Source organism: Platalea leucorodia (assembly GCF_965183815.1).
Source record: "Platalea leucorodia genome assembly, chromosome: 8".
Taxonomy (NCBI): Eukaryota; Metazoa; Chordata; class Aves; order Pelecaniformes; family Threskiornithidae; genus Platalea; species Platalea leucorodia.
In genome coordinates, this window is record NC_138830.1 from 27,315,804 (window position 1) to 27,333,908 (window position 18,105).

Sequence of the window (18,105 nt, forward strand, 5' to 3'; positions counted from 1 at the left end):
AAGGTCTGAAACTCCTGCCCTCAATCCTGGTACTTTCTGGATCCTGAGACCACAACTCAATTTACATTCTCTGGGTGCAGGTAAATTGTGCTGCAATTTTGGATTGAAAAGATCCGCGATGTATTGATAAGAAGCTGGCTTCAGAGGAAAAGGTATTCCATGGGCTGAGGTTCTCAGTTATATAAAACATGGCAGTGCCACTGAACTGAAGGCACACATGTTAAAGAGTGTGCCGACAGCCATAGCAGCAGACCGGAGACTGAAATCTCCATAGCAGTGGACTGGAGACTACCACTGTGCTGGCCCGGGGCATTAGTTTAACTCCTTATAACCTTTTTCTCTTGGTGTTAGAAATACTTTGAAAAAAAGCAGTAAGTGGTCTTAGGTGCATCTTTGTGGGACCAAATGGTACACAGCATGGCTCACCTGGACAATTAGCTTATTTTCTTTATCGGGCAGAATCCGGTAGGTATAAACGCAATTCCGATACCTGGAACAGATCAGAGGAGATGCGGTTAGACAATTTCCAGAAGGAAATCATACCGTGGCACCCCTCCCCATGAGAAAAGGTATTGGAAGATCCCGAGACACATAGATGGATTAATGCACAATGGTTTTAAACATTTCTCTTTATTGATTTCCCTGGAGTCTGTGAACCAACACAAACCTGAAGTGTTCCTGGTCACTAAGACAGGTTTGCAGATGTCACTGCAGAAAGTGATATCAGCATCAGCCTCAGAGTGAGTTATTCAACTCTTCTTCTGGCCGGAAAGAAAGAAAACACCAAATGGCTCTAGCTATCAGTAGAGTGGGCGTCTCAGGAAGGAATGAAAAAGCAGAAATCCAAAAGACACGGGGCCAAAATCAGCAATGAATGAGTACATTGAAGGGCTAGTATGTGCATTGACTTGTATTAGAAAAAAACAAATAATAGATTTCAGCTAAATCACAGTGAGACAGCTGATTGCTAGGCACATTTTCATGCACAGATCCTAAACAACAGCCAAAATGAAAACTCATCTTGCTATCCTGGTGTGGATGCACACTGTACATGTCCATCTGTAGTTCAGCCGTAACAAACATTTTGTCCCAGCTAAATTCAATTAGATTCTTATTTAAGGGGGGATGGAGGAGTCTTTTGCCCAGTGGAGGGCCACATGAAGGCACAAGAGCCTAAGGGAAGCCTGAGCAGTGCTGTAACGTGGTAAGCATGACCTTCTTCAGCAGATGCTGAGCTTTGTGGAGCTTGCCCAAGAAGTGTTGACTATAAAACATGTTTTTACCTTTCTTCCAAATGAACAACAGATTGATCAAATCTTTTAAGTCACCTGCAAAGCACTCTGTTAAAACATACAATATGGCTTTAAGCCAGCAAACGATGCTGGTTTCAACCCCTTCCTCTCAAAGGAAAAAATGGAATCCGCTCTCAGAGCTTCCTTGGCTGTAACAGAAACACTGCATTACCGGTAGAGTCGTCATGAAATGTGGGCTGAGGTCAGCACCCCCAGCTAGGGAGATCAGGCAGATCAATAAAACATTCTCATCTCTTTTACAATTATATTGCGAGTCTATTCATCATATGCCTTTCAGAATCACTCCATGCAGGAGAAAGAAAAAGAGATTGCCAGAATTTTAGGCAGCCTTATACAAGGAGTCAAAAAGAGCAATTGGAAATTAAAAGAAATTACTCATAAATCATAGCTGAGTTTTCCAGGGTGTTTGGAGGATTTTGTCATGTATCCATGTGAACCTGTATCTTTTGATGGCATTAATGCAAAGGACACAGAAGAATTAGAACTGCTCCCAGAGCCCAGTACCACTTCACTAAGCAATGTAAGACCATTTCACAGGCACCTATTCATTCACACATCTGAGGATCTGGTACAGAGCTGGAAGTCACAGACATGATCCCCAACTGCTTTGGATTGCCACAACACTGTGAATTTCACCAAGCCCAGGGCAATCAACGCCAGATGAGGATATGATCCAAGTAAGGGTATGGGTTTTGTTTTTATCTGTCAATGCAGTTCTCTTACACCATTTCCTCCTGCTGATATGCAAACAGGGCTAAGCAGAACTGCTCATGCAGCTGATGAGAGAAAATTTGTGTGTGTGGAGATTATGAAACTGATAAACAAACCAGCTCAATGGCTCTTGCATCACAGGAGGACCCTCCTTGTTACCTTCACAGAAAGTGCCCCATCACACAGGCCTCGCGAGGCTGCTGTCATAATACTTGTAAAGAGGTTTAAGCTGAGGACAGGTAAGATCAGTGGAAGAGCAAGGAAAGAAAGGTCAGGTGAGACAGGAGCAGGGAGGAGCACTTGCTAGGATCAAAAGCAGGAATCCTCTTTAGCAGTCCCCTATTTAGTGCATGTGGATGGAGAAGACTCTTACTCCATTTCTACCCTTAGGCTTTCTCTCCTCAGCATCCTGACTGTCAAGTTATGTGGTCCCAATTACTGTCACATTCCAGGTCCTCCCTAAAAACTGGGTTGAGTTCAGAATTGCTCAACCACTGTTCAGGCTGTCTATGTGGGGGGTAAATATAACATCAGCTTCAGCTTAAACATGCCTCCAAGTATTTGTCATCTCTCTGTCCTCTCAACCAACCAGAGGAGGAAAGGGGACAAGGCTTGTATTTTCTCTTTCCTCTCCTGCTGTACATGTTTTTAGGCACAGGTGATGATGTGCATATTGGGAGCGCCTGGAAATCCTAAACAGGACTGCCATGGTAGGCATGGTGCTCAGTGCACCATGAGAGAGGCTGTCCCCCCAGGGGGCTGGAAGTGGCATCTCGCAGGCAGTGTCCTCTGAGAGGGATCCCAAAGCTGCAGCTAGCCTTTGAGGGTCATCTCTAGAAGTCTCGTTAATCCTGCAGCCATTCACACACGAACCAACAACAGAAGATCCCCTGGAGGAATGCTACCAGCTCAGGTGCAGCAGGCTGTGAAGGCTAAGCCGGCTCTTTTTGATTTCAGGATCCAGGCATTCCCTTCCAGGTAAGTTAAAGAGCCCATTTCTTCTCAATAAACTGGCAGATCAAATGATCCAGGCACGGAGAATGGAGGAGGAAAATGGTTTTGCTTCTTGCCTTTTATGGGGCAGTGTGACCAGCAGAGCAGAGGACAGCAGTGCCGGGGGAGGAGCGTTCCCTCTGCATTTGCTGACTGTTTCAGCCCTTTGCGAAGTTAAATGCTGCTGCTCTTAAGTTTCAGAAAAAGGGGGGAGGCACTCTTAAAAGGCCCTGTAAATACACCTCCATTACTTGTCTATATTTATACAAACCCTATTTTCCTAAAGCAGATCTTCAAGAAAATCGCTATTTCATTCTATGATATAATAATAAGTGCTTTTGCTGGATTTTGACTGATCTGCCCAATAAATATTAGAGCTTTGTAGAATATGACACTTCTTTTTCAGAGCAAATTTCATGGTGTTTTGTTTTCCTTATCTATACACAGTTGACACTTTCTCACTTTCAACATAATTCTCTTTTTGTGAAAACCTTTTGCAGTCAGGCTTTCAATTCCCCCCTCTCTCTCATTCTTTGTCTCCAGCCTCTCTGATTTTTAAACAGAAGTAACTGAAGAACTCAAACACCTTCTAGTCAATAACACAGCTGAAACTGATACATCTCTGAGGAAGTTTTCAGCTTCAGCAAAGCTGCCCATTTTGTCAAGATGACATTCAGAGGGAAAGACTTATTCACCACCTTTAACCCTTTCTCTTCACAAACGAACTACAAACCTGCATAAGCTGAAAGCTTGTTAGGTACTTTGACAGAAGTTTGTGTGATGTTTCTCAGACTCTAATTAATACCAGCCCTTCGCACCACAGATCCGGCTGCTCTTGGCTGACAAAGCTGGGTGCTCCCCATTTCTTTAATCAAGCCATTCATGCTAGCCACCTCAGAATGGATTTAAGAACATAACCTTTGGCTCCCGGTTCAGAAAATCCTGGTCATGATATTGTTTCTGTTTCCTGATCCCATGTCTCTCAAGTCACAAAAGGCTTTCAAAGCTGGCTGCGTAAACATTTACAATGGAAAAATTTATGCAAATGCATGTTAGTAGACATTTTTACAGCACCTTCCCTTTCTGTAATCCCTACCATCACTCTGTAAAAATATTTTGTGTACATACACTGGTTACAAGGCAAATCAATGGCGTCATACTAAAAACTCTCAATGGAGGCAACAGTCTATTCTAGTAAAATGTTCCCTCACTTGCAACTTGGGCCCGCAGCCCACGCTACAGGATTGCCCCTGTCTCCTCCTGCTTGTCCTGGCTATTCATCTGCAGCTGCCCTACCTCCTCTGCTCCCTCCAGAAAGACAAAACTCTTCCCCATGTTATTACAAGCACCTTAACAGGCAGGCAGAGGCTCTCTGCGCTTTGTGAACCACCCCATTACCCAGCTGCCGATCTCTGACAGTCCAACACCTACGCTTACAGGGCAGTTACCCAGCCCCACGCTTTTCTGCAGATGAATCCTCTGCAGCAGACTGTGCTGTCACCAGAAGTCTGACCTCAGAGACAAGCAGTTAGACCAGAGTTATAAACAGCAGCACCACCTTTACCACTGCAAGAAATATACTTTCAGAAATAAACTACACTGAGAAACCCAGGGCAGGAGGCTTTGCTCTCTGATCCCCACCCCCAGCCCAGAACAGGGTGGGTCAGGGCTGCCAGCACTTCTCTCCTCTCCCTATTTCCCACATGAAATATTTACCCCATGAACTGTATTAATGATGCAAGTAGAATCACCGCTGTGCCGGGTGTATCATGCACAGCTCCAGGAATTATTTCAAGCCTTTTGCTGAATGGGACACAGCATTGAACAAGCAGGTGAGTGAAACACACATTGAACCAGAGCAAGAAAAGTACCTGGGAGGGCACCAAGCTCAGTTGTTAAATGTAAATACCTGACCCAAGTTGTTAACAGGCTGAAAGAGGTCAAGAGGTTATTTCCTCTCAGAGCACAGCCGCAGTATCTTTGATTATTCTCTCCTTTTGAATCAGGGGCAAGAGTAGTGTGAGCAGTACAGCAGTTAAATAGGGGTTTGTTCAGCCTGGCCCTACTCCCAACCCTTCCCTACCCTGTGGCCCAGTCAGGTGAAACCATCCATGCTCTGATGTGGGCTCCACCTTCCCAGTGGGTACAGTGGCTGTTTGCCTCTGTGCTGGAGAGGGTGCAGGGGGTAACACCCTGCACAAGAGGGGACAAAAGTGTCCGCGTGAAGCGCGAGGTTGAGAGCTGTACTTACAGCACGCAGAGTGCATATGCCGAAGCAATTGACTCACTGGCCCGCACAAGGAAGCTGCCATCCTTGCCTACTTTGGAGAGCAGGTCTTCGGCTCTGGAGCGAGTGATGTTGCCGTGGTACCAGCACTGATCCATCAGTGGAGCTGGAGGAAACCTGAATGCCAATACAGGAGCTGCCAGAGCTGCCTGTGTGTCTGTGTGTAACGATCAGGCAGCTTCAGCTCACCAGCTTCCTGTTTCAATAGTACAGAGAGGGAAAGGAAACTCAGCCGCGGACAACTTCCTCAACTCAAACAGCTCAGAGAGTGAGCGTGACATGTTCCTGCAGCCCCCGCTCTCCCTCTTCATGCTGCAGCTGAAGTGACTAGCAAGCCCGTGCTCCCTGCCTCTCCCTCCCCCTTCGTGTCCTAACACTCTGTATCAAAAAGTCCCAGCTGGGGATCTCTTCTGCTCCCCCACCGATTCAGTCCCCCAGGCTTTGGTGGCCTGCTGTCCCATTTACGATCTCTCGCCAGACCTTTTGAGTTTCCATCCTTTTCCTGTCTATCTGTCCTACCCACTACAGGTCTCCATGGGGGAATAAATAAATCTCAGACTGATCAGAAACAGACTGTGCATTAGGATACCGACTGCCCCACTCCTGCCTTGTCTAGTCCTCACATCTAGCTAGGTGTGAGGAGGGGACTTCAAAGAACTGAAAAAAAAATTACCCCTGCATGTTTCCATGCACAGAAGCAGACTTAGAGGCTGATTTGCTCTGGGAATTCGTGACCAGAGCTCCCTGTCAGCTACTGTGAGATGGAGTCAAAGATCTTTCTTACTCTAAATCCCCAAAGGTGGGATGGAGCAAAGCCATGTCTGGCAACCTGCGTCAGAGAGGGGAGAACTGGAGCTTTCACTTCCCTTTTCTTTGTCTGTACATCTGCCCCTTGTCTGTGCTGTGTGGCATGCTCAGCGCTGCATTTCCAAGGCAAAGCAATGAGGGGCACGTTCGCAGCAAGCAAGGACATTGCTACAGGGGCACTGCCTGCACGACAAATTTGGTTGCCTATCCTGTACCTCTGACCACTCTGCCTTTGAAGGCAGCACTTCGGCACATGCACATTTGAGCTATACCTAAAAGCAGCAGCTGAGCTGGGACTTTGCCTGGGACTCAGAGTACAGAGGGAGAGTTCCTAGGAAAGGCACAGACACTGCTAGCCCTGTGCAACCCTCACCCCCCAGAGCCAGGAGAAGTGCTGGGGCCACAGTACCTTGACCACGTACAGGCTACCAGAGCGCTGCCCCTGCACACAGCGTGGACAGCAAGGCAGGAGAGAGCAGCCTAGGACTGGATTGGGAGAGACTGGAATTTGTGGGTATGGAGAGGGAGAGTGAACCAGTACAGCCCAGCATTCGGCCATGCCTGCCTTCCTGGTGCTTTCAGTTATCCAGACATCTGCTCTGCAGTGAGGAGCTTAATCGCCGCCATTGAGATTAAACTGTGGGCACCAGCAATTCAAGATGGTGTGGCCAGCACAGGACCCTGCTAAGTGGGCAGAACTGCAATGTGCAGGGCTTCCTGTCCATGCTGAGCAAGCACTGTCTGCAGACCAAAATTAGCTCGGCTAGACCTGCCCTTCAGCTTCACCCGGATCCACACAGGGCTTTAGGGGCCAAACTCCCATGGATTCAGGTGCCTAAATGGAGTCAGATGCTGAATGCCATAAAGTGGCTCTGCATGGACAGTAGCTGTAAGCTCTTGTAAGCTACAGAGTGGTTACAAACCCTATTCTCCCCACTGAGAAGAGTGTCTGCGTGTGGCAAAGGGACTGTGCGCCTCCTTTGACAGTCCTGCCTGGCCACGGTGTGCTGCTAGCATCACCTGTACCAGCTCCTTGGGATGACTGATACTTACAGTAGCTTCTCTGGAGCACAGCTGCAGCAGGAAGCAGAACAGCTCTGAATGTTAAACCACTGCTTGATCTCACAGTGCTCTCTGTGCAATGGACCCATATGTCAATGCAGATTGGACAGAGCTGCTGCACATGAGTTTTGCTGCAATGAAACTGTGTTTGGAGAGCTTCTCCTGACCTACTGCAAGTTATCACAAGGTAACAGAGAAGTACAAGCCCTGGTCAGACAACTGAGACTGATTAGCTGGATATTTAACTCCTATCCATCCTGCCACTAACTTCGGTTTTTAGCAAGCTACTGCTATTCTTTCAGGTGCATGAATCGCCTGTCCAGCCACGCACAACTCCTTGACTTGGAGACATAAACAAGAGGATGGGATCCAAACACACGTGACAATTGTGACAATAAACGTGCAGGCTGGTTTCTGTGCTTACTTCTTGGTACCAAAAGAATGCACATTTCAGCTCCAGCTGCTCAAAAGGTGAATCCCAATCCCCTAACATTAACAGCTCTGTGATCCCTAATGGCTCATTCGCAACACTGCCCGAAGAGGAAATGGCGTCTGTTTTACTTCTCATGGCGCTGGCATGTGAACTCTGCAGCACTGGAGAAAGACCGATCCCTGCGTGGTCAGCACACACGCGTGTGCGTATCCTGAACTACCTGATTCCCAAGGGACAGCGGTAACTTCTTCTATCCCACACAGAGACAAGAGGCTGTTCTGCAGCAGATACTTACACCATTCCTGTTCTTTCCATTCATGCCTGTGTTGGAGAAGGCTGGTGAGTAGATCTAAGGAAGAAGAGATTAGAGAAGTTATCTAGAGGGGAGCTAGAGTGTTTGCCATAGAGGGGGAGCACACTGATCAGCCTGCACCAGTTACATGCCAGCTGATACCGTGATACTGCAAATGTAGCCAGCAGAGCCCTAAGTTTTCCACAAGAAATAGGATGTGCTTCAAATAGTCTACACTGTCATCCCTCAGTCAGGACAAAGCACCGTGTAAAAGCTACCCTCGTAAAAAAAAAGAATAATGGGTACGTGTGTCAGACAAATCCAGCCCAGACTCAACAGAAGCTTTTAGATAACTGCAGCAGCAGCAGTATTTCATTTAAACTTACTTGAGAGAATGAGGCCACAGACAAAGAACTGGGACACATTTTGATGTTGGGTAATAAAAAATTGCAGCCCTGGCAGTCTATGGACAAAGCAAACATTATTTTTCCCCACATTAGAGTATTATTCCAAGCTGTCTCTCAGACATTGCAATAAACACTTTACCTAAACTGGGTTTGCTACAGATGTCCAGGTAGTATTGTACCAGCTGGGTGTGAACTCACCAGCCTGTGCAGGACCAGTAGATAAATACTGTCTGTAGCATCATTCAAGATGCACCTTGGTCACCCAAAACCCCCACATATATCCAGTCTATGCAGTGCACCAGCAAGTGCACTGCTGGGCTTGGTGAGATGAAAAGTTCTTGAATATGTGTTTTCACGTCATGTAATGAAAGTATTTCATAGTATGCCTGACGAGGGAGGTTAAGTCTATAGGACAGGCTTTTCTGAAGCCTAAATATAACATTCCCTCATTAGGCATCAGTAACAGGCTATTGGCTACAAAGGTGTATTTAGACTCTGGCCTACATCTAAAGAGCACATGAATAATACCCACAAAGTACTGGTTAGCTAAGCCACTCTGTGCTACTCCAGCCTAGCATGTTACTGACCTGCTGCTTGGGAAGGGCTCAGCGAATTACAGATGTATTTGTGAAGGCCATGAGATCTCTTCACTCCCTTGGTACCTGCAGTCTCCAGCTACCCTAAAACAAACCTAGATAGTGAGAAAAATCAGGGCTCCTTCTCCCACTACCCCTGAATGCCATCAGCAATAAAAGGCAAGGGTGGGGACATTGAGCAAGCAGAGACTCACAGACCTGAGCAGTGACAGTACAAAGGATCCTATGGGACCTGCTAGTGTTCCCCAATGGGGACGCATTTTGAGAGCACTCTGGAAAACAGGTATTTTTCTTCACCAGTAGAGCAAACAAACATATTTTTCTTGGAATCATTCCACACGTGCACACACACAGAATACAGCACACAGCAAACAAGCACAGACTGGTTCATAAAGCAGAATTTTGTCCAGAGGCATGGGTAAAGCTTTCCTAGCTCCATCTGCTCTGACGTGTCTCCCTTGGTACCCATTCATTTCTGGTCACTCCCCTTGTCTACTCATTGCATAATGCGTCCTTTCAAATCACACCGCAGCCTCAGAAGAGTCTCTCTCTCACCAAAACTGGGTCTGTTTCCTTCAGAAACCTGCTGAAAATCTGTCTACGTTGGAAAGCCTTCCAGCTCGAGCACTCTCATGCTGCTCTGGGCTTGGTCAGGTCCCCTTCCTCTAACACCTGTGCCTTTGCAATGTGCTGGAAGTGGGGCAATGTTATTTGTTTGACACGCTGCCTCACATGCCAATAATACTCTGTAATAACAACAGCCAAGCTTGCAAGACATTGGGTTGTCCGCGATAAGAGCAGTTGCTGTGTGGATCATAGCTTAGCGCTTGTGTTAGAAAGACCAGCAAGTATTTCCCCTCCTGACTATAAATTGGGAGCTCCCTCTGCAGACCTGTCCTGATCCTGCAGTTTCGATGCAGGCAGAATGCCATGTCTGCCACTTGCCCTGTCCCCAAACATGGGGGGGTTCTGGTGTCCTGCATGGGTCCTGCTGTCACTGCCCAGGGAGAGGGAACGGCTGGGGCACACGAGGCTGTGGTTTTCTTACACATGAGAAACTGCAGCTTCTCAGTGCAGTGTAAGCAAAAGGGCAAATAAGCAAGAACATACAGCATGGGAAGTAAGGAGAAGGCCAAGTTAGACAGAAGTCCCGGAGGGGCCTGGGAACTCAGCAAGGCAACCCCAAATTCACTGCAGAAGTGGGCAAGGAATATCCCAAGAGCAAGGCATCCCATGGCCTTGCTGAAATGAGAAGACAGCAAGCCCTGAAAGCTAGGGTTGCCAGCAGAAGTCCTACACTGACTGCAAGAAGCAGCACACCTAACCAGAGCCAAAGCAGTTTTCTGAAGAAGGTAACTGCAGATATAGGGCAGTAAGCCCCCTCTCCTCTCTAGCACTTTCTACACAACTTACTAAATACAGCTCAGCATAAAACCACTGCGCTCTGTTCCCATGCAGTCCCTACGCTGTCAGCGTGTGTGTGTCCCTAATCAAGTCTATCAGAGGCCTCAAGGCCCTATACAAAGGTCATGCTTGTTTTGAGCATGTGATGTTTAAGACGGCAGCCAAAGGGAAAGGCGAGAAGGGAAAACAGGCAACAGAAAACAAAACCAAACACATGTTCAGTTTTAGTATGTTTAATAGACTTCATGATCTACAGACGCCACAAGCCAATGCCAAACTAAGGGTGCAGATGGAGTAAAAAAAATAAAAAACTTTTGCTGAAAGATGAGAAGTGACAGTGAAAAGAAGTATCAGCAAAGGTGGTTTTCAGAGGGATGCTGATGGAAAGACTCGAGACTCAGCACTCCAATGGAAAGGCTTGCTTCAAAGTGAACATTACAAAGATTATCTCTTCACATTGTTGGTGGGTCCCATATTCAAAGAGGCAGGAGAACAAGGGTGAGCCATCTGGCCCGACCCCCATGTACTGCAGATCAGAATAAGCACACAAGCCCTTGAAGAGGATGCTTGGTTTTGTCCAGTGTGCTGGATTTAAAGGGCTTTTGTTGAGGTAAATTCCTAAATCTCTTCGACCCTTTGGGTCCGTAGGATGAGCGTAGAGCAACCAACTATCTTGGCATCTGGCATCAGGGGGAGGTGGGAAGGCAGTAACACTTCCATGACATCCAGAGGGAGGTTCTACTAGCATTTCAACCCGCTGGCCTCCCTCAAAGTCCACCCCGTGGTTGTAGCTGACAGCCTGGATTCTGGCTCCCCTGCTGCTCCTTGCATTGCAGTAGAGGACCTTCCTGCCACAGGTGTGCACCTCTGCTACCTGGCACTCCACCGCGCTCTCCTCCCGCATGAAGTTCCCCATCTCCCACGTTGTCCCATGGTCAGAGCTGATGAAGCAGAAGGCATGAGGGGTGGGGTGTTGCTTAGGGTCCAAGATACGATAGGCATAGGCAGGAATCACAAGGCTCCGGGCCTCGTTGAGCAATTGTAATCCATGACCCGGCCCCACTGCAAAAGTGGCCCAGTTCTTGTACTCAGTGCTAATGGTACTATCGGTGACATCCTGGGCAGTGCTCCAGGTGCGTCCTTGGTCCATGCTAGTGACGTAGCAGAGACGTACCAGGTTGATCTTTGTCCTGAGCTGATGCTGCTCAGAGATCTTTCCTGGGACGGCTATGAAGAACAGGATCAGTTTCCCTGAGACCTCATCGTAAACAGGACAGGGGTTCATGGATCGGTGGTCTTTCAGCTGTGCACTGACAATGGTCTCCATGCTATTCCACTGCCGGGGCCCGTATGAAGGGAGACAAGAATGAAACACACTATTACAAATAGATCCATATTAGAGTGTAAGGATGCCTGGATAAAAGTTACAGAAGAGCATGAGAAGAACAGAAGAGAAGCAAGTTAGTGGATAGAGCAAGAAATGGGAAGACAATATACCGGCATCACCAAACATAAGCGAAAATTATTTGGATTATACAATGCACGTGCACTTCACCGAACAGGTGGGTTGTGTCCTTTTTAATTACTACTCACTGAGGAGCTGATAGCTCTGTATCTCAATGCAGCTAGTGTCTGATGACACTGTTTAAAAAACTACTGTAGCTGAATTTTCAGAAATTCTCACATATATATATATGTGAGAATATATATATATGAGAATATATATATATATATATATATATATATATATGAGATACACAGACATGCCCAGTGGTCAAAGTGTGCTGGTACAGACACTGTGCTGTGTCAGTGTTTCTTAGGAAGTCAGATAGAAAACTGAGCCCTTTTCAAGTATTCTGGATGCCGACAAACTCCTTTCTGTTCAGACTCCTATTCCTCCATTTTGATCCGTGTGTGAATGGGCATCCCAGCCTACACTGGGGCAACTTGCTAGAGCTGATTGCATGGCTTTACACACTCTGGTGTGGAAATTTGGACCCTGAGCTGTCCGACGCAGAAAACAGGTCGCAGAGCAGGTATAACTACCCTCCAAGCCCTGTCTTTCTTTAAATGAATAGCACATAACACAATCACATTTCTAACACTAACATTGCAATTAGAAAATTATTCCTATATAGTGTTATTGGCTTGGTAAAAGAAGCAGTATTTTCCAGTAAGATTATACTAATTACCTTTTCTACCCTGACTTGCTGATTACCCTTTTTGGTCATGTCTTATCTTTGTCTATTCAACCAGTATTAACTTTTTTGGAATATTTAATATTACAATTTTAAGAAACTCTAGCATGTGAGCAGAAATTACTAAGTTTATGACCAACTGAGTCCTACTGAACTGAATTACAGGGGGTTACACAAGATGTTACCTGAATGGTATGACACTGCAGGTTTGCTCAGAGGCTGCTCCTACTAGGCAGACTCCAGCTCTCAAGAGTCTATAATCTAAGACAACCAGTCACCAATGAAGGATTGGAATAGAAAAATATAATGACTTTTTTTTTCCCCCAAGACATTAATGCATTTGCAAATGCAAAAAATGATTATAAATAGAGTACCCACCACCCCCAGTCACCCAGCAAGATAACTGGTAATAATAACTGGTAGATTAATAAGGTAGCCAATTCACTGGCACAGACAAACCAGATGACACTCTTTTGCGTAGGGAGACTAGCTGTTCTCAATTGTTTTTTAAACCAGAAATTAGTCCTAAGAAGATGAATTAAAAAAATAGTCACTGATTGCTAATTCACTCCTCCCTGTCCCTGAGGCACTCCTCATTTCTGCCTCTCCTCCACATCTTTGCTGCTGCAACAGGACTTTTGTCCCATCTCTCTATCTGCTTCCCCAGCTCTGCGATGATGGGTTCAAAGCCATCCCCAGAAAATCTGCTGCACCTGCCTGCTTTAGTCCCCCTAACAGCTGCCCAATCATGGTGTTGAATCACAGCAGTTATAATGACACGTGCATTACCTATACACAGATTTGTCTCCTGTAACTGGGGAGGAGAAGCTGCCCTCTCCCTACAGCGTGAGGGCAAACACATTCAACTCATCTGGGGACAGGGGAGCAGTACAGGTGGGCAGTCTCCCCCATTTTCTCCCCACACTAGTACCTCAACACTGTGCGTGGTTGGGTCATACATGCCTCTGCGCATCGCTATTAGCTTGGCGTGTTCATCCACCACATCCTCTCGTTCCTCAGCAAATGCCAGGATGATGCTGAAACGCGGCAGGTAGAGCAGAGCTGGAATTCGATAGCTCCAGGTACCATTCTGGAACAACGTCTCTTGCTTCAAGACAGGAAACGAAGCCATCGAGCTAGGGGGAAGAAGACAAAACACATTGCATTTTGACCCACCCTTAGCCCTGCAAAATGTGATGGGGCAGATTCCACTGCTTTTTGCCCTCCCCGCTCAGTGGAACCTGTCCTGCATAGAAACATAATTTCTGCTACTTCCAGCTTTGTCTTTTTCTTGTGCTTTTTCCAAAGAGAACCCACGTGTTGCATACTAGCTGGCATCCAGACTTACCCCAGAACAGCCTGGTTGATCTTACTGGAGTGACGTAAGGTAAGTACACTAAATACAGTTAATGAAAAAGCTGTCTGTGGTTTGTTTTTTCTTTTTAATTAAAGTCACAGGCTGGGATTTTTGTGGGTTTGCTTTGTAATTCAGAAGACTGTTGATAATCAAACATTATAGTATTTTCCCTCAGAAGACCATTACTGTCTTTTACGGTGTTTCCAAAACCCAGCACAGAACTTCTGCTTTGCCAAATACGAGCTTAAAAATCCCATATAAACGACACACTGAGGCAATCCCTGACCCCAGCTGTGCCCCTATTTGAGGTAAGCACTGAGCATGAAGAGAGAAAGAATGAGAACATCCCTCCCCCCGTAAGATTAAAGAACAGTCTGAATAGTGTCCCACCACATCAGGTGGGACTTCTGGCCAGGCAAAAATCTTGTCATCTGTACAGTGACTTAAAAGCAACATTAGGAAGGCAAACATGAGGGGGCATTTGGGGAAGCTGCCTCTATGTAACTGGTCTGTGCTATGCCCCCACATAGTCTGTCTTCCTCTCCTCAGACCCACTTAGTCTTCTGTCCTCTTGCACCAAGCCTCTCCTGTTAACCCATTTACCCTGGTAAAAACCCACTCGTTCAGGGGAATTATGTCTGAGCAGAGGGGTGGAAAACACAAACAAACAAAACAAAACTAGAAAAAAAGAAAAGAGAAAGGATCTCTGACATGATGCACCAGAATCTGAAGGCCTGAATATCCTCTGCTCAGCGGGGGGAGGGGCGGGAATCAAGCCTTAGATCTCTGACGCATTGAGTGGGTAGGATGGCAGGGAGAAGATGACAGTACGCTATGAGTAAGAAATTCAAATGCCTCCTACCTCGGACTTGCTGCATTCTTCGTTGAGGATTCTCCTATTTACCTAAATCTTGGGAAGCGCTAGAGTGGCTATTGGCCATGTATCAGATCCTTATGTTTTTGAAGGCTGTCTTGATAGTTCAGGACAAGACGGAGGCAACTGAAGAGTGCGTGTACCTACCTGGAGAATAGTTTCCACTCTTCCATATTACAAGAGAAAAGATTTATTAGGCAGCATAACTAGCATAGACTTGGTTAACTTTTTTTGGTGTGTGTTTTTTGTTTTTGTTTTTTTACAGTGCTGATTACCGAGTTAGGACAGCACAGATAAGCTAAGTTCATCCTCCTCAGACAGGACCATAATGCTCCACCAGGAGCATAATGCTCTATCCAGATCCATAGCTAGGCAGTGAGTACTCAAATATTCCTTGCTTTCATCCTCCAGATGCTATAAATATCAGTGAGATTTTTGAACTCGCAGCACTGATAAAAAGGATCTGAACTGCACTATTTTAGCTAAAGCCAGCTGTACAGACCCCAGCAAGCCACAGCCCCATTGCCACTCAGATGCAAAGGCACTGGAGATAGAAGTTTGTCTCCAAAGGGTAGCTGCTTGCTCCTCACTGTCACTGACGATATGACAGTCTGAGAAAAGGCAGCAGCACCACTACTATACAGAAACGTTACCAGAATTTGATCGCAGCTATCCATGCAACAACATGAAGAAAATAGGAAGACCTTCCTAGAACAAATAACTGTGCTGTTCACTACTTACCAGCATGGATCTGGCTATTTATATAGACCACCGCCGTGGCTGTGTTCTCATGGCTCCTGAAACAGAAGCTCACTAGAGTGCTTCCAGACTATTTAAAGGGAGATTATTTAAAGGGAGATTAGTCAGCCTGTCTAGTGCAGCACAGGTTCCATAGCATTCCTGCCTATGATGCCATTCTGATATTGCAATCCTGCTTCAGGGCAGCACAAGAAGGAGGCCAAAAAAAAAAAAAAGGGCGGGGGGGGAGGTGCAGGGGGAGAGAGAGATCTGGGCTGCCCCACAAAGCCTCCAGTACAAAGCCAAGAGATCAGTGCCACGGGAGGCCATGCTGCAGCCTCCTGTACCCGAGTCCCTCCCGTATGAGCCTGTCACCTGCAGACATCTCCACCCATGCTCTTAGCCCCTCCACGAGATGCTCAGTGTGGGTGTCACAACACTTCTTTTCCTCTTATTGCCACATGGGGATTGAGGGAAGGTGGGATGTTAAAAGGCTGGGAATAGCTACCATAGAAACAAGCCTGAGGTTCCTGGACACAGCACCCGCAACTATAATCGAGGAAAATACTAGAACCAAGTGACTCTTCCGTCTATTCGGAGACTAAACAGGGATATGTGTGAGTGTGTGTGTATACACATACACACATATTTGTATATATATTCCCTACACATAGTGTGGGTATTATGTCTGTATGCATATATATATACACACACATACACACTATGTATCCATCTGCAGAGAAACTCTTCCATCCTTTTTTAAACACGCTTAAAGTCAGTATTCAGCTTCATCTACCTTCTCCCTTGTGGATCCTCAAGCAGAGATTGAGTCACAACAGTTTGAGTTTCACACAGAATTGAAAATGCAGAATATTTAAATAAGCTTAAAGTTCTTAATATATATATATATATATATATAAATAGTGCTGCTTTAGTTACTTCTCCAGCCAATTGAAAGGAATTGACTTTTCTCTTGACCTCTACCCATTTTCAAAGGCAAAACCACTAGTTACACCCTCCTGAATAAAAGAGAAGTAAAATTAGCAAATCATCAACAGGACAGCCACATGAAGAGTGTTCAAAAGCTCATACTCTAGCACTGCAGGAATTCAAATCATACATGCCAGTCCCTCTGAGATTAAGTTGCCAAGGGATGCACCCGTCCATGATACCACTTTGTTCCTAAACCTGACTGAAATAGCACTGGCTGGCCTGCAAGGAAGAAGAAGGTGGCAACGTTGCAGCCAGCATGATCTAAGGACATTGGCAAGACAAAGTTCGTAGACTATGGCAATACCTTTTGAAAGACCAAGAGCTATAACTGGAAAAAAAGACAAACTTCTGGGAACACAAAGGCCTGAAATACAAGCAGGAGACTGGAGAGCTGTACACAAACCAACAATTGCTCAGACCTGTATCAATTCAGTCACCTTGGAGAGAAAAGGTAGCTGTGGTTTTGTGAGGTAAAGGGGTGAGAAAGCAGAAGCAGAGTTCATATGGTATTTTTTTCCTAGGGGAAAAAGAAGTAGCTTGTAACCTCCTTCCAGATGACAGAGATGCTAGTGAGGAGAAGGGAAATTTATCATGTAGCCATTAAGCCAGTATTCCCTTCTATGCTTTGGTATTTACTGGAGTTTTGAATTTATTTCCCAGGCTTATCCTTGAGAAGCATCCTGTTCAGGGAGACTGATGTTTACTTGCAATTCCTCCCCGAGGCACCAGGGAAGCTGCTGCACTGAGATCCAGTACCTCACCTACAGACAAAACTGGGCGGACAGGGAGAAAGACAAGCACAGTGAAAACACATAAAAGAAGGGGGAAGTTAAATTGGAGGAAACCATTACTCATAGTTTGCAAGTTATACAGCTGTAATGATTTCCAAAGCAGAGAGTGTTTCCAGCACACCAGAACAGTCAAGAGAAATAACAACTGTCAACAAATGATGGATCTGATGCCTGGAAGGAGCCCAAGTTGCAGTAAGGGATAGGTGCTGGTAGACACCAGGAGAGGGTACTTGTTCCTTCCACTTCTGTCCTTCAAGGCAACTCACATGGACTTGTCTATAGAGCAACACGAGCCCTTCCACGTTTATTTGCTTTAACCCTCTCCAAGAAAAGTGACTAAAAAGGATAACATTTCCACTGGCTTCAGCTTCTGTAAAAACTTGTCCTTAACATGTACAGATCCATGCTGAAATGACAGTACGTCTTTAAAAACAAGCCAGCAGAAATGAGGTAATATGCTGAACTCTATCCCTTGGTCCCCGTCAGAGTGCTCTGCGCTCTGTGCAGGAGGCAGCTTGTTCATGAAGGAATTCAGATTGTTTGCTTGTTTGGGATCTAACTCGTTCAGGGAGGTTCTGGGGAGAAAACACAAACAAAAAACCCCAAAAGAGTCATGTGCAAAACCCAACTAAAACACTTACAGTGTTTTCTAAACTTATAAAAGTCAACTAAGCGCTCTGCTGAAATACATTTCTTGTTTTGCTTAAAGAAGACATTTCTATTGGGATATTGCACAGAGAGGGGCCAGGAGTAGCCACGTTCCAGTTGTATAGAGCTAAGAAATAGGAGACCCAGTTTGCTTCTAGAACACCTGCTACACAGCATATTCCTATGTGCAAACCTTTCCTC

The 18,105-nt window shown here is 46.0% G+C and overlaps 2 protein-coding genes across 3 annotated transcripts in view; both read right to left on the reverse strand.

Moving 5' to 3' along the window:
* The window catches only part of INPP5D (inositol polyphosphate-5-phosphatase D), a 55,505-nt gene extending 50,041 nt beyond the window's left edge, over positions 1 to 5,464 (reverse strand). For both annotated transcript variants that reach the window (XM_082320828.1, XM_082320827.1), the window contains exons 1-2: positions 5,269 to 5,464; positions 427 to 490 (exon numbers count right to left, since the gene is read on the reverse strand). In XM_082320828.1, coding sequence (XP_082176954.1) covers positions 427 to 490; positions 5,269 to 5,402 — 198 coding nt within the window. In that variant the 5' untranslated portion in view covers positions 5,403 to 5,464. The remainder of the gene's footprint in view (positions 1 to 426; positions 491 to 5,268) is intronic.
* Positions 5,465 to 10,702: 5,238 nt separating this feature from the next.
* The window catches only part of NEU2 (neuraminidase 2), a gene marked incomplete at its 3' end in the record, with an annotated part of 32,534 nt that continues 25,131 nt past the window's right edge, over positions 10,703 to 18,105 (reverse strand). The window contains exons 2-3 of the mRNA XM_082319344.1: positions 13,435 to 13,639; positions 10,703 to 11,641 (exon numbers count right to left, since the gene is read on the reverse strand). Of these exons, the coding sequence (XP_082175470.1) occupies positions 10,703 to 11,641; positions 13,435 to 13,639 (1,144 nt within the window). The remainder of the gene's footprint in view (positions 11,642 to 13,434; positions 13,640 to 18,105) is intronic.